We start from the raw sequence: 22,987 nt of genomic DNA, 5'->3' as shown, positions 1-22,987 counted from the left end.
CTTCTCCACTGCACTCCATTCTACCTACAGGCAGGTGATAGGGTTGAATACAGGCTCCTGTGTTTGAACTCTTAGTCCCCAGCTGGTGCTGATGTTGAGGGAGGATGTGCAACCTCCCAGACGTAGACCCTAACTGGGGGAAGAGGATCATAGGGTTGGGGTGTGTGTGGATGGGGATATCAGTAGGGGTAGAGCGTGTATGGATGGGGTGGGGGCATGGATAGGGTGGGGGCAACGATGGGGTGGAGCATGGATGGGGTAGGGTCAACGTTCTGCATATAAAATGTCTTTATGTAGACAACAGATCTGCATGAAAAAAAGTCACATATATGGAAAATAGATTTCCCCTATACAGAAAAAAAGCATGTAATTTATCATCCTTGAAACAGAAGACTGTGCTGAGCATAGTGGCACATGCCTTTAATCTCAGTACTTGGAAGGCAGAAGCAGGTGGATCTCTGTGAGTTCAAGGCCAGTCTGGTCTGCAGAGAGAGTTTCAGGACAGGTTCCAAAACTACACAGAGAAACCCTGTCTCAAAACAACAAAACAAACCAAAAGCAAGCAAACCAAAGACCGGATGACTGTGAAGCTCTACCAGCCATTTATGGAAAGTGACGAGTCGGGTCAGATTTGAACCCTAATCCCTGAGCCCTAACCCTACACTCTTTGCCATACAGCTTCATCCTGTTAGAGACTCCAAACAAGCCCTGCTGGTTTGGGGGGCCCAAAGGAGCAGTGACTTCATCCTAGCCATTGTAGGGCCAGGCAGCACTACACACCCTTTCTCTTGAACCCACTTCTTTTCCTACTCAGACCAGAGAGCCAGCCACTGCCCTGGCTATATTGTCCAAGTGCCTACTGTGTGCTGATACACAGCCTTACAGATGTCACCCCTACCCTCACCCAGCCCACTCGTCCTTAACACTCACAACCTGGGCACCATCTCTATGTGGCCGTAGCCTGTGGCTGTGCCTGTGGTCGTGGCCGAGGCTATGGCTCTCGCTATGGCAGAAACGGCTTATGGATACGCCACAGAGTTCAAAATCACAGGCTTGGCAGGAAGTGGCATCTATACATAGCTCCACCATTCTGCAAGCGCTGTTGGCTCCTTCTGAATAAACGCTACCCTATATTAAATGCCAGGATTCGGCAAGCAATGCTGCCTGTTTGCAATGCGATTGAGGACTGAAGGTAAGATTGATTCTGATGTGAGCACTGGCAAAGCAAATGGGTTTTTGAAAACCCTATAATTTCCCTGCAACCCTTGACTTCACTAAACACACATTTTTAGACTGCAGCACCGCTAGGTAGGCATTAAACAAAAATGAGGTGGTCTAATGATGATTTATGTATAGGATAACCTTCTATAAAGAATTCTGCTCTGATTTCAGGGTAACTTACAGAGGTGCCAACTTAACCAAACAATGCTGCTTGTTCTGTGTCCACTGGCGCAGCGTGATCCTGGGGCAGCGCGTTTGCCGGCAACTGCCTTAAATCCGCTGAAATTCACCCAGTGGGTGCTCTGGAAATGCAGCGCCTGCCATGAACTAAGTGGAAAAGCAAAACACGACACATGCACACACCGCCAGAGGCACCTGCGAACACAGACATTTCTGCTTGACTGGGGAGCTGGGCTGATGGTTCTGGAACCAACCAACTGGCGAATGACTGCAGAACAGGCTGCCTGCTGGGATATTGGACAGAGTCCCCGGGAGCCTCCAGAGCTCCTGGGATAAAGGCTGCAGAACCAGAGTCCAGTTGAGCTCCTCCTGGTGGCGCAACTTCGGGAAGGCCTTACAGCCCCACCCCAAGCCTTGGTTCACTGTTCAGTGAGTGCCTTAAACCTGTGTCTCACACAGATGTGGTTGGGAGGGCTCGGAAATAGGATAACTGCAAACAGGCTTGGTTTCTGCACTGAGAGCAGTGCAGAAAAAGACAGCGTTGAACACAGATGGCTAGGGAGCCCATGAGGGAAATTGTGCCGTGCTGGCTGAAGACCCTATCCGAGGCCTGAGGCAGGTGGCCGACCTCCATGCGTCTCAGACTCTTGACATCAGACAGGGGTAGTAATAGAACCTGCTAGGTAGGATTCACATGGAGATGAAACGACAAGACCCCGGGAGAGAGCATATCACAGGAGCGTACGGATGCTGCTCACTGTCCATTTACTGCTTCCTATCCATTTTTACTGTGCTTATCTGTCACTGCGGTCCACAGAACCAGGGAAAGCGTGCCTTTGTGGTCCCTGGGGGTATTTTGAATCTCTAACTTGCAAAGTGTGTTGAATTTAAGGGTCTTCTTTTGTTTTTGGGTTTTTTTTTTTGAGACAGCATCTCATGCAGCAAAGGCTAGACTCAAACTCCTGATTCTTCAATCTCCACCTCTCAAATACCATGAATATGTCATCATGCCCAATTTTTGACAAATCTGTTTAAAGACTTCAGAAGATAGGACATTCTCTCTGTACTTAAGGAAAGAATTTAGGACTATTTGAGTTCAGTGTTTTCTTCTTCCCTAAAGCAAAGAGAAACAGAAAGGATTGCTGGAAGGCACTAGACAACCCCAGAGTCACTGTCATGAAGAAGGAGCTTGGGGTCCAGGAACAAGAGTTTCAGGTTTTGCCTGGTGGAAGCTGTGTGTGCTGGGGAAAACTGCCTGGTCTCTCTAATACCATTTTCTTTAAATCCACAAATGGAGGTGTTTCCCTCAGCCTCAGCAGAAGAATGGAACAAGATGATCTGTGATCACTACAACAAGACCCTATAGGTGTGTAGTTTAATATGCATCAACTTTCACCCCTTTAATTTCTCTTCTCTCCACACAAGTCAATAAACCTAGCTGTGCACCCTCATAAGCAAAATGGGCACAATAACCATTACGGAGCAAACAGGATAACCCAGTGGTGTGATATAGACTGTTGTTCAGAAGGAACACTTACACCTAAACTAGGGCCTGAGCACACAGAGCAGACAGAGCCAGCGAAGGAACTGATGTCCTCTGTTCCCAGGTTTGCAACAGGTGACTACCAAGCACAAAGGAGTCAGAGATGTGTAACACCACATACCCAGGCATTCGGTTTACCCCCACACTGACCAGATACAATCATAGAATATTTAAGTTAAAAACCAAACCAAAACAGGATCTGGGTCACCTGTGCATGTCTTTGTAACTTTCTCAAGGCTGACCCCCTCTCCTGGCACATCCTGCCGATGCCACCCACTTGCTGGGCAGTCTTGGGCAGACATCTCAATTTTTTTTTCTTCCACTGGTCAGAGCTATGGCAGGCACTTCATGCTCATTGCTGACCACCTCCCCTGAGCACCAGAGCAAAGGAGCTGGGTAAAGACGTGTCCTAGAGGGTGCCGTGCCCCTGCAGGAGGGGGACACAGGTCCTAAAACACCATTAATGAGCAACAACGGCAATGATAAAGCTAGGGGAGACTGTGGAAGGGCGTCCCCGGGAAGAGGGCAGTCTGGGTGGTGGTCAGACCTCAGCAGCAGTTGGAGCAGAGGGCTATTTGAAAACACTTTGGAGGGTGGGTAGAGTTTAGACAAAGAAAGTGGGGAGCTTGTGGCAAACAAATAAATAAAAACCCCCAAAAGTCATTAAAATTGTGTGCCCTAAACATGTGCAGCCAAGAAACTGGTCTGAGAGCAGAGGTCTACGCCTGAGTTTCACACCAGTCATCAAGAAGGCTCAGCTCTGTGACCCATGTTGGGTGCCGGTCTGTTGTGATTGGAATAAAGTAGTATAATAAAGGTTTCTTTATTTAGAGGTAGACTCACAGATCAGCAGTCTTCTGTGTGAATGGGGAACAGAAACTGGATCCAGCAGCTAAGCAGCTGCGTACATTTTTTACATCTGTGTATATGTGTGTGTGTATATATATATATATATATGTATGTATATGTATATGTCAAATGTAATATATATATATATTTGACCACGCCCAAAGTGGGCCATATCTTAAAGGCTATTGGCTGAAGGAGTTCCCACAACACCAGAACCCTCTCCAACCCTGTAATTCCAGAATCTCACTTGTATCCTACTTATGGCCTCTTAATGGTGTCCTGGAAATCCCTTTCGTGTTTGTGTCCAACCTTTCACAGCCTTTCTACTTAGAGAAGACACACAGGACTGAAGTTGCCTTAAGGTCACCATACATTCCAGAGCCAAAGCCAGCTTACATCTGTTTAGGGCATTGGGATCTCTAGACATCAGAGCTGAGGCAGAAGGTCAGGGCTCAGTTCCAGGGTCAGGGTTCAGGTTCCTATGTCTCCCATTAGAACCAAGAGCTGGTGCCCACTACAGCCTTCATGGGAGAATGGCTATCTTGTCCACTAGTCTCCACGGTAGAAGTCTGTTCTCTATCAGAAAGGCCAGAGCCTCTGGTCACTGTACACACAGTCAGAGCTGGGTACTTAGTGACATGTTTCTGTCCTCAGGCAATTTTAGGAGTCAGGATCAGGCTCTCCTTTATGGATTGAAGTCCAAGGACAACATAGAAGACTTCTTCTGGGGAACCTGCTCTAGAGAATCAGCAGGAAGCAGAATACGCCAGAAAACACCCCCTCCCCAATCATCCGTATGGCCACGAGGAAGATGTTTAACTTCCATGAGCCTCTATATTGTCATTTATAAATAGGGGAGGGGCATGATTTGTCTTAAAAGGTGACTGTGAAGATTAGCGATAGAATAAATGAAATTCCTAACCCAAAAAGAGGGCTCCATACATGATGGGCATCACCCTTAATCTTGTTATTTTTAATCATTCTGTTGCAGTGTTACGCTGGTCCCGGGGATAAAATGATGGGAAAAGAAAACCGCACACCCTCCTGTGCAGACGGTTAGAAATAATGGGAACAGAACCAAAGGAGCCGTAACATCTGCGTCAGGCTTGTGGTGTAGGCTCATGGAAGGGGACACATGGGCACCAAGTCCCAGGAGAAAGGATGACTAGGGCCGTGATAGGAAGAAGACATGGGTAGATAAGTCAGGCCAGGAAAACATCAGAGACAAATGGAGAAATATGGGGAAGTCTGTGGAAAACCTTGAGACCCTCTAGTCTGTGACCATTCACTAGAAAAGTTTAGAAGTCTGGTAAGGTGACTTACACTGCCCTGTGGGCAAAGTTAGTTACCAGAGCAAGGCATTGCCTGATGAGAATCCTTGAAGCAAGGGCTTTTTTCAGAGAGATCCCCTGCCAAACAGATTCCCTTTGTCCCTGTTTGTCCCCTCCCCCAAGACGCAGAGTCCCTGATATACCCCCATGCTGGACCAAGGCCCAGTGACAGCATAGCATCCAAGAGCCCCAATCCACACTAACAAGGCAGCTCAGCCAGGCTCATCTTCCAGGGCAGCAGGGGATACATCTGGCTGGCATCTGAGCTGTGTCCAAAACTCCCCACTGGGGCTAAGAAAGCCAGTCAGGATGCTGGGGAAGAGCATGCTGGGAAACTCCCACAAGGAGCCTGCATCGATATAATCAGGTCTGGTGGAAATTAAAAGCTATTAGGAACAGGGCCGGATTTATCTTTATATCCAATAACATGCATTGTAATGGTGATCATGCAGATGGGAAATTAAACCACATCTTGGCTTCACTGAAGGCCTTAATTCTAACCTGTTTGTATACCGCTCTTAGTCCTCTTATGCCTACCCTGCCCACTCTGAAGCAATGGTTTTATCTTTCTACACACACACACACACACACACACACACACACACACACACACACACACACAACTCTAGTAGGAACGTTGGGGGTAGGAGTCTGGCAGGTCAAAGATCTTACATTTTTAGAAGATTGAAAACCAACACACAGTTGAATGGAGGAGAGGCTGGGGAGGCAAGCAGAGAAGGGAGCAATAGTTAGCTGGGTTGTCTTTCTAGCTTCTCCCAGTTCTGGGAAATCATAATAAAAAGCTGAATAGGGCTTGGGTGGCCAGCTCCAAGACAGCATGGCCAGCCCAGAAGGGCAGCCTCTGAGCAAATCCTCAGCTCCCATCCCAGAGCTTATTTAAACATCAGGTTCCTTCAGAAAGAGGCACAGGAGGTCTTGCTCCCTTTCTGTGGCCAACAGGCCCTTCTTCCTGGGGTACATGCATGCTTTTCCTAAAGAGGATGCTTTCTGAGACCTCAACTGGTCCATTCCAGCGTCTTGGTTTTCCTTTGACTTTCCAGCACCTGATTCTGCTGGCCCTGAAGTGTAGAACATTAGAGACTAGCCCCATGGACCCAGAAACCACAGTTAACACAGGATCCCTACTCCAGATGCTAACACTGCGGCTTCCATTCTCCGAGTTCACACCAGATTATCGCCTCTGCCATGCAAAGAAGTGGCATCCTGCTGTCACAAAACACGGGCCTAAACATACAGAATGTATGCACACTGGGCATGTGAGAACATGGGGGTATAAAAGCTCTATTTCATAAAATTTTATAAACTACTCACATTTTCCAAAATTAAAGCATGTGGCATCCCCAATCTCTGGTCCTCTCGTACAGGGACCAGATGCTGTCAAGCCCCACCGTCTCCCATTCTCCTGGATTTCCCTCAGGGGCATATTAGTTAGACTCAACGTATTGGGAAGACTGCCCCTGGACCTAACAAATAGCTAGAGACGGATCTAGAATGACTATGGCTGGAGCTGGAAGGCTAGGCAGAAGAGGAAAATTCTCCAAGACCAAAGAAAAGAAAGGCAGTCTACCAAAATTTAACACAGTCCCACAGGTTAACATCAAGGCCACTTCTCTGGTAATTATGCCCTTTGGGCCTACCAGCCTGGTCTTGACATCAAAGACAGCTCTGAAGAACCAACTACAAGGGGTGCCTGGGGGAGCTGCCTACTCCAGCTCCTGGGTACACAAGCTAGCTAACCTTCCCTCCCCACCTGTTCTGCTCTGGCTACCTGGTTTGCACCAGCTTGTCCTCACATCCCCATCTGTCCAGACTGCCTCCCAGAATCCCTTGGGACTCTCAAGCAGCCATTCCTTCCTCACTGGACACTGAATGAGCCCTTACTGTTGTGAGTACAGAGGGCTCAGTGTGTTAGGAGCGGAGGATGCACGCGCAAACACAACATTCTTCTCATTCCTAGGAAAGCCAGTTGGGAATGAGATACAAGGTCAGCTACACAGCAGGAATACACACACCACACCAGGGACCAGTGCAAACATCGAAGGACTCTGTCTTATACCTAAACAATGGCAGCTACAACTCAGCATATCCTCAGAATGGCAGGCAACGTTCTAAACACTGTATATTTTTATTCCAGCCCTATAAACCCATTCTATAGTTGTAAGAAGTCAGGCCCTATGTATAACGACAATTCACCCAGCTAGTAGCCACGGGGTGGGCTTCCATCCCAGGCAGTCTGGTCCCAGATTTTAGGTTTGTTATCATCACCTGCACTTGGTTCCATCAAACCATCCCTATAAAAATCAACATAGAGTATTTCCCCCAAAGCTCTCAGTGCTTATAGCACACTATTAAAGCTTCATGGTCCTCAGAGAAGCTGGGCACATTTGTGTGCACACAGAGGAAGCAGGAGCTTGGGGGAAATCCTGCTTCGGTTTAAGCCTCATCTGAGTGATCAACACATGACCTGGAAGAAACTGAGTTCCTTCTTAGAGACTAGGTTTTTCTCTTCTGTAAGTGGAAAGAGGAAAACTCACTTCTGGGCTTTGTGCGAGGCTAAAATATGATGAATTAAGGTGTCTTAGCCCGGTGCCAGAAAAATAGCGAGTACTCAAAAAGTTTTAATAACATAATTATTATTTTAATGGACACAATGCTTCATCCATAAACGCAAGTGTGTAAGAAGTACTACATTTCCTACTGGTCTTTAAATGCCTTAAACCCGACTTTTCTAGAAATACAGGAACCCTGGTGTCTATCGTTTCGGAAGCTTCCCCAGAGATGTGCAGCATCTGCTAACCTGTGCTCCCTACTTGGATGGCGTCTTTGGGTCTTTGGCTGTGTCTACCATGTCTCGTTTGGGACCTCAGTCCCAGCCTTGAAGGGCTCCCACAGATGCTCCCTGAAGTCCAAGAAATCTTTCCATAGACACTCACAGTACCATTCCCAGCCCCAGATTCCTTCTCTTTCCTTTGTCTATTTCTCAGAGGCTCTCCTTCCAGGCAGCTCCCATTAACTCACGTTTTTCCAAAAAGGAGAGAAGGAATCTGTAAGTAGCGTGGGGTCTGCCTTGATCCCACCAGGCTGCTAACCTGTCTGCTACTGAGAGATCTTTTGGCCTGGCCATCTGCTTGGAACTGAGAGAAGGGAAGTTGTGAGAACAAGGCACATGCTTATGTCTTTTTTTAAAACACCTGCCATGCTAGCTACAAACATGTAAGCATAGGTCTCACCCTGCTGTACCCTAGAACCATCTAAAGAGCTCTGGTCAGTGCTGAGACCAAGGCTGGCTCCCGAGTGATTTGAATTCAGCTGACCGGAACACACCTATTTCAAAGGTGCTGCTTACATCTCGAGGTGGAGGGGGCTCACCAAGATGAAGAATCCTCCTCTATGACAGGTTGCTACAGAGGCTTCTCATCCTCACTTCACTCCGAAGGCTGCGGATCATTCCAGACAACTGGCTGGGAACCTGGGTGCCAACAGCCTGCTTAAAGAGCACTGGTCGGGATGCTACACTTTACGGGAAATTAAGGATGAACCTTGAGGAAAATGGAGCCCCTGTGGTGTGGGGGATGAAGGGATGGGGTGGGGTTTTTATTGGATCCTTGAAGGTTGAATAAAGATTTAAGAGGTCCTTTTGTGAGGTTCCAAGACCTGTTTCCTGTTGGAGGGACAATCCTTCCCAGGCGAAAATGAACCAATGAGGGGTTTCCAAAACTCCAACACAGTGCTAGCTCATTTCCAATGTCAGTCACCAACGGGTCTTCTTACATTTCAGCCAACTCACGGGAAAGCAGAAGTCCTGTATGCACACTTCCTTAGACCTGACTCCCCAAATGTTCAGCCTCATTACCCTGGTCACGCAGAGAAGACACGTGTACTCTGTCCTATATGCACACTTCCTTAGGCCAGGTTCCTCAGATATCCATCCTCATTACCCTAGTCACACACAGAGCACAAGTGTGCCCTGTCTCTTCTCCTACCACCCTTCACAGGTGAGATTACCAACGACTCTCATAAGTCAGGACAAGTTCAAGAGGAGCCCCAGTATCACCAGCAGCCCCACCCTGTGTCTGTGGGACCGTCCTCGACAGCACGGGCCTCAACACATAGACCATCCCACACAGAGATGATCAGATGGATGCCAAAGATGCTCGTTTGCCAAAACTCCACAGAGCACTAACAAATCAGTCCCTAAAGCCATTGTCACAGTCTTGCTCCATTCATAGACCAATTCAGACACCATCCACCACCCGGGCAGCTCTGTCAGCCGCCACCCATGATTCCTTACCTGGAGTGATGGAGACTGTGTCTTTCTCCCAGGACACAACACTAACATATTCCTGCACTGAAGAGGGGATGAGGCACTTAAAGACGGCCACGTTGCCACGCATTGACCTTTGATCCTCCACCCGGACGGTGTAGGGTTCCCTGAAAACTGTGAGAGATTGAAAAAGGGGTGTCACAAGGTCATGGTGATGGTGAAAGGGAACAGCAAGTGGGTTCAGAACAGTGACCATCATTTCCCAAAATAAAATCCAGATTATATGAGCTAACTACCATGTGGGGCTAGTTCAATGTATCCTGGGAAATGTAGTTCAGATAATTGAGTTCTTCATGGCATTGGTGGCATCCAATGGGCAGTAGAAAAGAATAATTGAAACCGGGGTTGTCCAAGACCCAGGTACAGTCCTCATATTCCTACTGCCCTCCAACCTCTTGTTGCTTCTATCCTGTCCCAACTTTGGTCCTGATTTTAAGGCCATCTGTCCCTCTGGAGTTGACTCCTGTCTGCTCCCAGCCCTGCACTCATTTTTCACATGGTGTCGCCTGCAGCCACTCACGTGTCATATCCTGCAGGTGAACTGGCCCTACCTTAAGAGTGGAATGAAGACCTCTGCCTCCCCGTCTTTCTCAGCTCGGCCTTAACCAGGGGCTCACTTTTTCCTTCCACTCCCTTCTCCGACAAGCAGAGTTTGACAGTCTAGAGCTCCCACTACCTACTGACCTTGTCCCCAGCAGACACCTGGGCAACATGCCCTTCTGCTCTCCTTGCCATGGTTGCCAGGGCGACACCCAGGCCCTGGCATCCTCCCCGCAAGCAGTGCACCTGCAGCCTCTCTGGCATTGTCAAGGGCCTCTTTAATTGGTTGTGTTTCCAGTGGACCTGGCCCTCCCCGGGCCTTCATCTTTCTTCGTCTCCGGGCAAGAGGAAAGGAGGGAGGGAAGGGAAGAAAAGAGAGAGAGGGGAGAGGTTGGCCATCGGGCTCTGGTCCAGCCCTCGCTTAGGTCTGGCAGCATTGCCTCCATCCAATCTCACAAAGGAGCCTCACGGGGTGGGGGAGCTGACCCGAGTAGTGGAGGACAAGGACAAGATGTGTTGCACACCCATCCTGGGTATCTTAGAGAGGCAGCCAAGGTGTATCAGACACGTGTATCAGACACGCAGGCCCCACTCCTCCTCTGAGCAGCATGGGGATGTTGGATACAGGTCAGTTAACCTGTGAGCCTAAATTTCCTCATCTGTGGAGCAGCATAGAAAAGACCAGGCATGTGGGAATTACTTCTTTGACTTGGCCTTCTCATCAGTAAGAAACCTTGTGTAGACTTACTGTGAAGACCGAATTCTAACTTGAGGAGAGGAGTATACCCAATGATGGTCTTTCCCAGGGCTCCTAGATAAGGAGGCTAGAACGGAACTTAAATCCAGGCTTCAACACTTCCAGCTCAATACTTGGGGCTGTATTGGGGGCCAAACAATTCAGAAGAGACACCTGCAGAAGCATGGGAGAGAACCCTTTCCCCAGCAGCATGGCCAACAGTTAACCCCCAGGTCACACAAGGGCATGGGGGAGCAGGGCCCATCCCTCACTCTCCTACAGCTCTGGGCCTAGACCCTTGCAGCCTTGTTCTTGTGAGAAGTCCTGCGGTTAGAGGTCAGAGTTCAGGACCTCGTCCTGAAGGGCCTGTCACTAGACCTGCCCTCTGGACCTGGCCAGCACAGCTGCAGGACAGAAGACACACTGGCGTGCCATGATTGCCTGGCCTCGTGCACCCGGAGTCCCTCGGAAGAAAGCCAGTGCCTACACCTGGGTGCCTTACTGCTCTCTGAGGCACTTCCTGTCAGTATCAGAAGTAGAGTGTGTTGTGATGTCCTAGTTCAAAAGAGCCGATCAAAGCCACTTGCTCACTTCCAGGCCTGCCCCACTGAGATCAGACTTTCCGTTTCACCCCTGCCTCTCTGCCTCCGCAGACTCTTCGGAGATCCGGCTCTCTCACCGCTAAGACTTTCCATCATGAACTGTACGTAGTAAATGACAGTGCTCCGAGTTGTTTGGTGCTCCAATGTTCATCAACACTGGGATGGACAAAGAGCGTGCGGCCTAGTTACACGGTGAAATACCATGCATGAGTGATAACGAGTGACCTTCCACCCCACACAACAGTAAGAAGAAATGCCATGATGAGAATAGTGAGCTGAAGATTCCAGAAAAGTCAGAATATAGGCCCCCATTTTTGTTAAGCATGACAAAGCAAGACATCCAGATTATTCCGGCTCAGGAGAGTGGCTGTCCTGAGGAGAACAGAGACCAGAGAGAGCAAGAGGGGACCTCCGAGGTGCTGTGGGTATAGCCCTGTGCTGGGTGTTAGCTGAACCTTCGGGAAACTGCTTCAGTTACATCGGATAGCACTCACTTTCCTCAATACAGTTCAGGGAGAGGAGGTGTCTTAGGGCTTCTATTGCTCCAGCAAAACAACCATGACCAAAAATAAACTGGGGAGGAAAGGAAGCCAGGACAGGGATAGGGCTGGTTCCTGGCGACAGGAGTTGATGCAGAGGCCATGGAGGGGTGCTGCTTACTGGCTTGCTTCCCATGGCTTGTTCAGCCTGCTTCCTTACAGGACCCAGGATCACCAAGCCAGGGATGGCACCACCCACAACGGGCTGGGCCCTCCCCCAGTTGATCACTAATTGAGAAAATGCATTACAGCTGGATGTCATGGAGGCATTTCCTCAGCTGAGGTGCCTTCCGCTCTGATGACTCCAGCTTGTGTCAAGTTGACACACAAAATCAGCCAGTACAGGAGGCTTGAGAAAATGAAGCTCAAGCAAGTTTCCTGCTTCAGTGATGTGCACTCTGTCATTTAACTCATGGGCAGTGCTGTGCATGGTAGAGAGATAGGTACTCACTTTAAATGTGCTCAAGCACCACAGTAGATGGCCAAGCTGACCCTGGGTAAATGTTTCTTTCAAGCTTTTGTGCGCACACCACATATACACCCTCATAATGCCAGCCTGCCTTCCCCATTCTGTGTGCAGAGCTCACAGGGAGCCCCCATCAAGGCGCAGGTGTCTGGTCCCTCACCTGCTTTGATGCGAATGTTAGGGCTCCGGATCTTGCCGGCTGCATTCTCCGCGGTGCAGAAATAGTCGTTGTCGTGTATAAAGCTATTGAAGGCGGAGGGGGAGAAGGGGTAGAGCTGCAGAGTCCCATTGGCATGCACGTGCCGGATATGCGGTACATCGTAGATGTCGTCCCCCGTAGCCAGGTACCATCGAAGAGCCGCGCTGGGGGAGCCCGCGGCCGGGCAGGGCACCACCACACCCACAGAGCTGGAGAAGGTTACCTGCTGCAGGGAGTCATTTACAAAGTAGAGGCTGGTGCCGACATCCTCAGGGCGGGCTGCAGGGAAGAGGGATTTGGTTAGGGTCTGCTGGAGAAACGTGCATGGAAGCCTTGCAGGCTGGCACTGATTCATCCAGCCTGTGTGTGTCAGCCAGCCAATAAACACTCATTGAGCACCAATTATTCACCAGGAAAATAGCAGAGAAGAGAAAGGACACTTCCTGCCCTATAGATGTTTCTTGGTTAGTTGGTACAGAAATGACAAAAGTCAAAAGTCTCACTTTCTGGACTGAGCCAAGTCCATGGAGAGAGGCTGCCACAAGCCCTATTGCAAGAAGGGTCCAAAGTCACCACCTACTGTGGCAATGCACATATTGGGAGAGATGCTGAGATACCTAGATCCATAGCTACTTAGCACCGACCCTTCACAGCCTGGCTCCCAGCCATTTCTTTAACTCACTTGCAAAGCCCCAAGGGGAAGATGGTCTCTCTTCTCCCCACTCCCCTTCCTCTCTCTCTCTTTCCCTGTTTTAGAATGTTTTTGTTTTATTTTATGTACATATGTGAGTGTTTTACCTGCATGTGTACATGTGCACCACATGCATGTGTGGTGCTCACAGAGGCCAGAGGGGCACCAGATCTCCTGGTACTCGAATTCCTATGTGAGTGCTAGGCACTGAACTGGGGACCTTGGGAAAGAACAAGTACCTTTAGCCACTGAGCATTTCTCCAGCCCACAACTCGCCTTTAATCACCTATATTAATTAGAGTCTCGTGGCTTTGATCAAAACTTGACCAAAAGCAACGTGGGGAGGAAGAGGTTTGTTCGGCTTACAGGCTACAGTCCACCATCAGGGGAGGCCAAGGCAGGCACCTGAAGGCAGGAACTAAAGCAGACCATGGAAGAATGCTGCTTACTTACTTGCTCCCCATGGCTTGCCCAACCTGCTTTCTTGGGACTCGGGACTACCGGCTCAGGGGTGGGACCACCTACAGGGAACTAGGCCCACCCACATCAATAGTTTGTCAAGAAAATGCCCCTCAGGTTTGTCCATAGGCCAATCTGTTGGGGCATTTTCTCAATTGAGGTTCACTCTCCCTAAATGACTCTAACTTGTGTCAAGTTGGGAAAGAAGAAGAAGAAAAAAAAAAAAAACCCTAGCCAAAACATTGCCCCCTTCTACAAGTTTAGGATGCTCAGGGATTGTCCAAGAGCATAGGGCGGTAGTAGAGCTGAAATTTGGAGACCTTGCTAAGTAGGGTCCCTTGTTCTTCCCAGCCTGCAGGTGGCAGGGAAAGGGTCTCACTGTCACAGCCTGAGAAGACTAGGTAGAGGAAGTGGGGTGCTAGCCTGGGAGAAAGAAGGCAGTAGGGTTCCGTGAGGGTTTGGATCCTTAGAGATCATCAGAGCATTTTCCAGGTGACCTTTCTGGATGAGGAGCAAGAGGCTCAGACTTGATCTTGACTGCCTGCAGAAGTCCATGCTCTTTCATGACTTGCGCCTTCCCTTCTCAGCTGGACAGTAAGCAGGATGGACAAGCCTGGGAAGACCCCTCCCATCCCTGATGCTCTTCCAAACCCCAGTCCCATAGAGTAACATCCTCAGGGCCACCTGGCAGGAAGGACAGTGTCTGTTCCTCCCATTACAGCATCAGGCTTTAGAACCACCTACTCCTGCCCTATTGTGGGAATTGGGGGGTCCTCCTTCCCTATTTAGGGGCCTTCCCCTTTAAGAAGGCCAACCCAAAGGAAGGGAGAACCTGGCCCCCTAATCTCCTGTGGGAAGCTGGTCCCTCTCCACCAGCAAGATGAAAGAGTAAGCAACGGGCTGCTGCTTGTTTAAAGAACGTTGCGGGGGACCCAACTTGACCTCAATTTCCACAACTTTATGAGGAGGGGGAGAGCCCACATCCGGACTGTATTAATATTCTTGCCTTAACTCAGAGCAGAGCCTCTAGGGAGAATAGACCAGGCAGGTCGTTGAGGAAGGCCATTAAGCCTCATTGGCCAGAGCAATTCACATCATCTCATAAAAAGCCGTGATGAAGCCATTAGCAGCTGTGCTGGGAAAAAAAAACATCCGTGGGCTCCTGGCTGCAGTGTCAGGGGCATCCTCTTAGCAGCAAATGCATTTGCTGTCCCCACCAGGCCCTGCACCCCCAGCAGCTGAAAAAGCTCTGGGGGGGGGGGGGAGCAGCATCGCTTGGTAATCTCTTCACACTGCCTCCCATGTAATAGTCCATGGTTGAGTGTGTCGGCTCAGGGAGACCCTCAGAAGCTCTTGTAGCAGGCCTGTTCTCTGTCGCTGGAATATTCCTCATGATCACAAGATCAGGCTGTTTTATGAGCTAAGCCATGGTTCAGTGAGACTTTCCAGCATGTATGTGTGGGGCCCCATCCTCACCTTCTGAGAGGCCCTCCTGACCAAGACGCATTCAACAAGTAATTGGCATTGTCTCCTCTGTGGCCTCCTGGCATCCTCCCAATGGCCTAAAACTGAGTGATCTACAAAGGCGGAGATTGAGGCACTTCCTTGTCTTCCTCAAGACTCACACAACCAGTAGGTGAGCTCTCTGGGATGCTCACCCAGGCAATTTGACCAGCATTGCTTTCTTAACAGGCAATGTATGGCTGTAATATGATCAATGCAATAAAAAGAGGGCCTTCCTCAAACACAACCGGGCCACACCAACATCTCTCTCTCTCTCCCTCGCTATGTCCCTCCTAATCGACTCTGGGTCCCGCAGTCCTTAGCTTAGCCTTAGGGATCAGGGACATCCCCCTGGGATTCTGGGTGCTTCCTCAGAAGGCCTAATTACTTAGCTACCTCTGCCATGTCAGCTGCATAGATATGGGGCGCCAACCTCCACCAAGATGTGCAATGACTCTCCCTTATGCCTGAAGAATAAGTTCCCAGACAGAAAGAAATCCAAGAAGTGCTCCATTCATGGGAAAATTCTCCCAAATGCTTATTGTAAAGGTCTGAGGAAGAGAGTTAAGTCGGACAGAACCCTGTTGATGACAAGAGCTCCACCATAGGAACAGCAGTCACTGACTTCACTGTCAGCTCTGGGCCACACTTTGGGTCAGTCACTGTATTTCTATCAGTAGTAGGTAGCTATTGTCTTTTGTCTTAACTCCCTAAAGTGAATTATCATGATTATCGTCATTAATATTATTTCCATTTTACAGATAAAGAAATTAAGACTGAGAAGATAGACCTCTTTGCACGACTTAATAATCAAGATGGAGACAGATCAAAATCACAGAAACCTGAATTTCCAGGCTTGGGAGCGCTGCCTATCCTCTCCCGACCCCAACCACACCCAAATGCACATTCCTGTCTCCTCCACCGGCCAGCCATCCCTTCCCCTCTCCTTGCCTCCGAGAATAGCCCTTCTCCAGGCCTTTCTGCTCCCACCAGGAGCATCAACCACAATGACAGCAGCCCTCCTGCACTTGGAGGCCTTGGCTCTTCCCAGAGCCAAGGACACGAGGTTCCCAGCAGCTACAAATGGGTAGATTTAATTGATGAATTGACTGGGATTGTCCAGCCACCTGTCAGGGCCGATGAAACAGCAGATTTATAGCAAAAGACGAGCAGCCTCATATTTCTCCCGCCCCAGGACGCGAGCCACTGTCTTCAGAGTGTGGGGGAGCTGGGGAGCATTAGACACACCATTCGTTTCTGCTTACGGTTCTGACAGTGCATTGCCGACGTGAAACATCACCCTCAGGTGTAAAACAATAGCATTTTGCACTTAGGTTGGGTTCATATTTTACCCTCCCAAGGCACCTGTCATCTCAAAATGCGGAAGCTCTTAAATAAACATTATTTTAGCCTCACCCTACCTGCTAAGGGGAGGGAGCGAACAACAGATCCATAGGAGGGAAACTGAGGCACTGCCAGACAGATATCTGGATTTCTTGCCACATGGAGAGCGAAAAGCAGGGCAAATCATCCGGTGAATAAATGCAGAAGCAATGATACATAAGGAAAGCAGCGGGAGTTCAGCATCCCAGTCTGAGCCCAGGGACTCTAGTGTGGCCTGTCCAGGACTTCATCTCCTGCTCCAGAGATCTACAATGCAGTGATGTTGCAAAGGAGCAAGGAGATGGGGCACTACAGAGTCTTGGGTGCAGTCTGACAGAACTGTCTGTCTTCTAGAGTCTCACATCACCTGCTGTGTGACCTTATGTAAGTGGCTTAGCCTTTCTGGGCCTCATTGTGCTCATATCCAAAAAAAGCAGGGTAAGGTGGAGCAGGAGAAGTTGCATATCTTACCTATCTCATGGGGCTGCTGAGTGTAAAAGAGGGTGAAAGCCTCAACTCCCCTAGCAAAGATCTGCCTGTGGGAGGTTCCAGGCTGCCTAAAATGATCAGGGCACAGCTCTGCCTGCAGCGCTCCAGAATCCAAAGCCCTCCGTTTCCTCCTAGCTGACTCTTTATCCTTCCCAGCCCCTTCCCAGCTCCTCCTTGACTCAAGGCTTTCATCGCTCCAGGAAACACACAAAGCACCAGCTGAGTGCTCCAGAGTCTTCCAGGGAAGGCGGAGGCATCAAAAGGCAATGGAGTAGTGTGCCGTCTTTCAGATCTCCTAAAGGGAGAGCCAGAAAGGGGCTAAGCCTTGGCACAGAGCTGAGTTTGGGAAGGAGCTACGCCAAGTACAGCTCTCAGGTCAGAGCTGGGGTGCTGCAGGCCAGTTACTCCACAGGTCAGCCTTCGCTAAGGCTGGAAGGTGCATGGGACGGAGAGGCTGGCCCTGGAGGCATCCCTGAGAAGCTCAACATGGCAGCAGTAAAGCCTGGCAGTGAGTTGTGTGTGCCTGGGGAAACTGTGGAGCCTCCAGGCTGGAGAGAAGAAGGAGCAGCTGCAATGGCCTGCCTCCTGCCAGGGTGGAAAGTGTGGGGTGTAGGTGGTGCCTATGAACTGGGAAAGGCACCTAGCAGGACGCCCAGGTGACTCCTCACATTGGCGACTGCCCTCATTCAAGTAGATCCAAGACACTCCTTTTAGGGCTGGACATCTCTCTGGGGACTCATTGGCATGGCTGATGGCACCAGGTTCCAGAAAGGGAACCAACATTTCCTGAGTGGAGGCTGGGCTGTGCAGCAGGCGCAGGGTTTGGGTGCTTCCGTGACCTTATTTATATGTGCATAGACATGAGAAGTGAGGGTCCTGTGAGTGAAGAAGAGGAGGTTGGGGGGAGGGGTCGGTAACTTCAGCAAGATCATACAGGGAGGAAGAGAAAGGTAGCAGCAAGCCATAAATGGTGTGCCCAAGGATTCTCAACTTCTCAGGAGGCTGAGGTAGGAAGAGGCTTGAGCCCAGGAGCCCAAGACCAGGCTGGACAACAAGAGTGACTGTCTCAACAAAGAGAGAAAGAAATGGGAGAGGGGGTAGAAATATATGGTGGGTGGGTGGGTCAGGAATAAGGAATGGAAGGTTCGGGGAGAAGGCAGGAAGAAGGAATAAAAGGGAGGGAGGAGAAAGAAAAGAAGGGAGGAAGGGAGAAAGAAAATAAACAGAAAAAGAAACAAGGAGAGAGTAGGAAGGAAGGGAAAGGGAGGAGGAAAGAGAGAAAGAAAGAAAGAAAGAAAGAAAGAAAGAAAGAAAGAAAGAAAGAAAGAAAGAAAGAAAGAGAAAGAAAGAAGAGGAAGAGGAGGATGATAAAGAGGAAGGGAGGGAGAGAGGGAGAGAGGGAGGTACAGAAGTGGGAGGAAGAGATAGACCCAGGACCCAGCTGAGAGGTAAAGGCACCCGGCTGCCCAGCTGCGTTTTTCCCATCACAGTACAGAGTTCCTAGTCCGCTATCTAATGACATTTCTCCTTCACCTTTCTCTCCAAACTAACCCCAGTTAGAAAGGAGATCCCATGACAGCAGACCACAGCTTTCTCCTTAAATCTCTGTCATCCCCTCCAGCGCTTTCTTCTCTCTGCAGACAGAACCGAGCAAATTTACAGAGAGCCAGGAAAGGCGGGGGGAATCCTTCATAAATAAAGAGAGAGACATTCAGATCAACAGCATAGCTGCTTCTGGTCAAAGGGGGAAATGGCTTTTTAATAGAAAATGGAAGTTATGGGCCTGGCTGTCATGTGACAGACGTCCAGACTTAAACCCATTTAATCTTCTCTACCCGTGTAACATTGAGCAGCAACCACCCGGACGCTGTGTTTCATAAAACAGGCTCCAAATCGCTAGGAGATTAGAAGTGTAGAAATAGCACGGCAATATTTTTAAACCAGAAATCGTCCCCAGGCATCTGGCTGCCCCCAGGGTCACAGCTAGAACCTGCACATCCATCCTACCTACCAACTAGCTCACCCTTGGCTTGTCTGGGCATCACATGGGGGGATTAGCTTGGCAAAGGAAACCTGACACGGTGTCGCCTGTAGCGACACCAGTGGTCTCCCATCCACCTGCCTGGAGGTGGGGTGGTGTCTGGCTACAGTTTAAGGCCCTCCCAGCATTCCTCTGGGGTGCACACTGAATTACCCCATGTCCTCATCGCCAGTCATCAGAAGTGACAACCAGAGGGGACTGAAATATTAACACCTCCCTGCCTCCACGGGGACAGTGAGTCATTTAGTTCTCTTCCTTTGCAATGTTTACTCCTCTCATTCACTGGGTTTTGCATGGAGGCTTGTCTGCCAGCACTGGGCACCTGAAACATCCACTCAGAGCTCTAAAGAACACTTGCCCAGGCCTAGTGTGTGAGTAGAGAGTGTGGCAGGTCTTCAGGGGAACCAGAAGAGAGGAAGGACCAGGGGGACAGCAGAACCCCTCTACGATGCAGGACTGTGAGTTCCTGAGGACAGTGACCTTCCCAATGATCACTCCATCCCCTGGGCACAAGAGCAGGTTCTTACACAGTAGTAACAGCCTTAGTTCCAATGCCACACTCCCTGGGTTCGAATCCCTGCTTTATCAGTTACAAGCAATGTGTGCAAACCCAGACAGGACAACCTCGCGTCTCTGTGCCTTAGTTTCTATAAAAACTGAGGTGACGGTATCTACCTCAGCGACAGCTTTTGGAAAATCCAAGTGTCTGGCACCGCTCAAGTGTTTGGAGCTGTTTTTGTGAGTCTGATTGTCAGAGGAGACAAGCAGGAAGTACTTATGGAGCAAACAAGTCCTTATGCAATAAATATTTACTGAGCATCCAGGAGGATGGCGATAAAACAGTGGTGGGCAAACAGGAACATGTAAAAGAATCACCTGGGAGTTTGTTAAAGCTACAGCTCCTTAGACAACAATCATCCTGTGCCTGTCACAAGACCTGCAAAGCTAGTTTAGAAGTTAGTGTCCTCTGTCCACGCTCAGTAGCAATTGGTGGGAAGAGTAGATGTACTATGCTAGATTTCGTGTTTCCCAAGCCCACAACATAGTTCTTGTGGGCTTGCTGACAAGCCTTCCCACCGTATGTATTAACTGAACTTGACAATGGAGTTAATCCAGGAAGAGTTACATGGTCAACGAACGAGCAACACAATAGCAGTCCAGCTGCTTTCCACCTCCCCTGATGCCCCCACCCCCAACCGAACGGAGTCCCTCAGGTAAGAGGGCTGCCAGGGTAAGGTTGACAACATCTATGCATTTGCACACAAAGGTTTGGAGGTGAGACAGACAGATTGTGTAGCATCACTCTGACGGTTCTTATGCCCCAGCTGGGGAAACTGGGCCCAGATGGGGAGCAATCAGAGGGCCTCTGTTCAGTCACCAGTATGTGCCAAACCCCAGAGGACCAGCTAGACACCAGAAAACCCTTTTGTGGTTCATTTGCACTTGGAGACAGTGTGAGGCTAGGCTCTGGGGAGGAGTGGGTGAGTCTCCCAGACGGCACCACAGTGCTTCCCAGGTAACACGACTTTGTGTTGTTCTTGGGCGAGATGAAGCCAAGGGTAAGGCAGGGACCGAGTCTCCTGCCTTACCCTTGGTTTGCCTCGTATCTGGGCACACCTGTTGTCTAATCTGCTTTCTATTACTGTATTAAAACACCATGACCTAAAGTAACTTGGGGAGGAAAGGATTTGTATAACTTAAATCACGGACGGACATCAGGGCACCCAGAACCGAAGCAGAGAGCACGGAGCAATGCTGCTTACTGGCTTACTGACTTGCTCCCCGTGGCTTGCTCAGCTTGGTGTTTTCTTTCTTTCTTTCTTCTTTTTTTTAAATAATCAATCCAGTGTGTCCTTCCCAGAATCGCACTGCCCACGGTGACCTGGATCGTCCCACATCAATCATTAATTTTTAAAAATACCTTACAGGCCAATCCGATGGAGGCACTTTCTTCTTCCCAAATAACTAGCTTATGTCAAGTTGACAAAAACAAAATAAGGAAATTAGCTAGGACACCTGGGTCACCACACTCCTCACACTGCCTCTGCCACTGATGCTTTTCAGCCTCTCGCTGGTGCCAGGCAACCATGGATGAAAAACCCTCCCCTTGCCCCATTACTCACTGAGTTCTGACGCCAAGCCTTTAATGCCACCATTGCTCAAAATCCCACTGTTAAAAAGACTTTATGGATAAGCAGATTGGTTTTTTCCTGACATTGCCCTCTCTCTCATACATAGCTGTGTTTTAAACTGACACCCACCTTGAGTGCCGCAGCCATACTACAGACAATAGATTACACCCGGACTGTCTTCAAGGGTGTACATGTTACAGAGGGGTGTCTGATACAGGGCAGCAATCTGGAACATGACAATTCTGCATTAATTGGGCCTTCTCAGGTATTGGCTGTTTTATTTCTCTCTTACCCCAGTGCCAGCAGCTCCTTACTCTAGTCACTGAGATGACCACTCTGTCAAAGCTCATTGAGAACAGCTGGTCAGGGTCTTCTTCACTCCCATCAGAAACAGCAGTGGGTTTGGTTTGGTTTTTTGTTTGTTTGTTTGTTTGTTTTGTTTTTTAGTATTCTTGACACAAACACAGTTCCTCCAACCAACACACAGAGAGCTTTGAGATCCAGTGTGGGGGCAGTTAGCCTTCAGCCTCCAAGGCCCCTGTCCCTGTGGCTCCAGGAGGGGTTATGAGTAACAGCTGTCAGTGGGGCAGAATCTTTAATCTTCCAGCCCTTTCTAGACAAGGCCTGTCAGAGGAAGGCCCCTTCTGGCTAGAAAGTTCTGTCTAGGGAGTCAGCCCAGACAGCACAGTTGTCCCTAGAGAATCCCAGACTTAGATTGTTAACACTTGAGGGATTTAAGAGATTATTGTCTCCAATCTCTTCCATTCACAAAGCCCAGAGAAGTGGAGTCACTCACCCCAAGGACACAGCTAGCCAATACCTAGACTGGGGTCAGTGCTGGCTCTGAGGTCCCTTCTGTTTTGTCCTCCTTGGGCAACTCAGGTATGCTGGAGCTTCATGAAACAGATGCTGTCACCTAATGAAGCATCAGAGGGACTAGGGAGGTTCTACAGCTATAGGAGCGACCCCATATGGGAAAATGTCCATTTATAAGTGGTTGATGGGTGACAAGTGGAAGAGGGGTTTGTCTTGATCTGTGTTGCAAAGATGGGGCCAAGATGAGATTAAAACATACAACATCATCAGGGCTGGGCTGGATCTAAGACTGGACTTTAAAATACACAGAATCACAGGAAACAGCAGCCTTAAGGAATACGTTCCCTGCTACTGGACATATAAGAGAAGAAGAAGGGAACCAGGTAGAGTAGCTGCAGAGGGACCATGTCTGGCTGGAAGGCCCATTCCGTGTCCTTCAAGGCGCCTTCCAACTCTGGGAGGTCACTCGTCATCACTAGTAAGATTCTTCTCCTAGTTCCAAAGCTGGATTCCAACTTCCCCTACCCTCCTTGACTCCAGGAGAACCAGGGTATCCAAGACCCTTGTACTTCAATGAGATCACCAAAGTGGGACTCCCACAAAAGACTGGATTCTCTAGAGGGGCAGTCATACCTGGGGGCTTTAGTTAGGGAATAAAAGCGTATCTAAGAGCCTAGGAGGAGGGCAGGGGAGCTGAAGTGGGCTTCTTTCCACCACGCATGCATGGGGGTGGGGTACTGCAGGAAGATGCATGGAGGGGAATGTAGGAAGATGCATGGGGGTGGAGGGACCATAGGAAGATGCATGGGGGAAGGCAGAGGGACTGCAGGAAGATGCATGGGGACAAGGGGGGACTGCAGGAAGATGCATGGGGCAGGCAGGGGGACTGTAGGAAGATGCATGGGGGCAGGCAGGGGGACTG

At 49.5% G+C, this 22,987-nt stretch overlaps 1 protein-coding gene across 1 annotated transcript in view; it reads right to left on the bottom strand.

Moving 5' to 3' along the window:
• The window catches only part of Dscaml1 (DS cell adhesion molecule like 1), a 332,236-nt gene that overhangs the window by 302,276 nt on the left and 6,973 nt on the right, over positions 1-22,987 (bottom strand). The window contains exons 2-3 of the mRNA XM_026778910.1: positions 12,513-12,830; positions 9,437-9,583 (exon numbers count right to left, since the gene is read on the bottom strand). Coding sequence (XP_026634711.1) covers positions 9,437-9,583; positions 12,513-12,830 — 465 coding nt within the window. The remainder of the gene's footprint in view (positions 1-9,436; positions 9,584-12,512; positions 12,831-22,987) is intronic.

The sequence above is a fragment of the Microtus ochrogaster genome, chromosome 5 (assembly GCF_000317375.1).
Source record: "Microtus ochrogaster isolate Prairie Vole_2 chromosome 5, MicOch1.0, whole genome shotgun sequence".
In the NCBI taxonomy this organism is placed as follows: domain Eukaryota; kingdom Metazoa; phylum Chordata; class Mammalia; order Rodentia; family Cricetidae; genus Microtus; species Microtus ochrogaster.
Note: the sequence above shows the minus strand (reverse complement) of the source record. Positions and strands in the feature narration are given on the sequence as shown.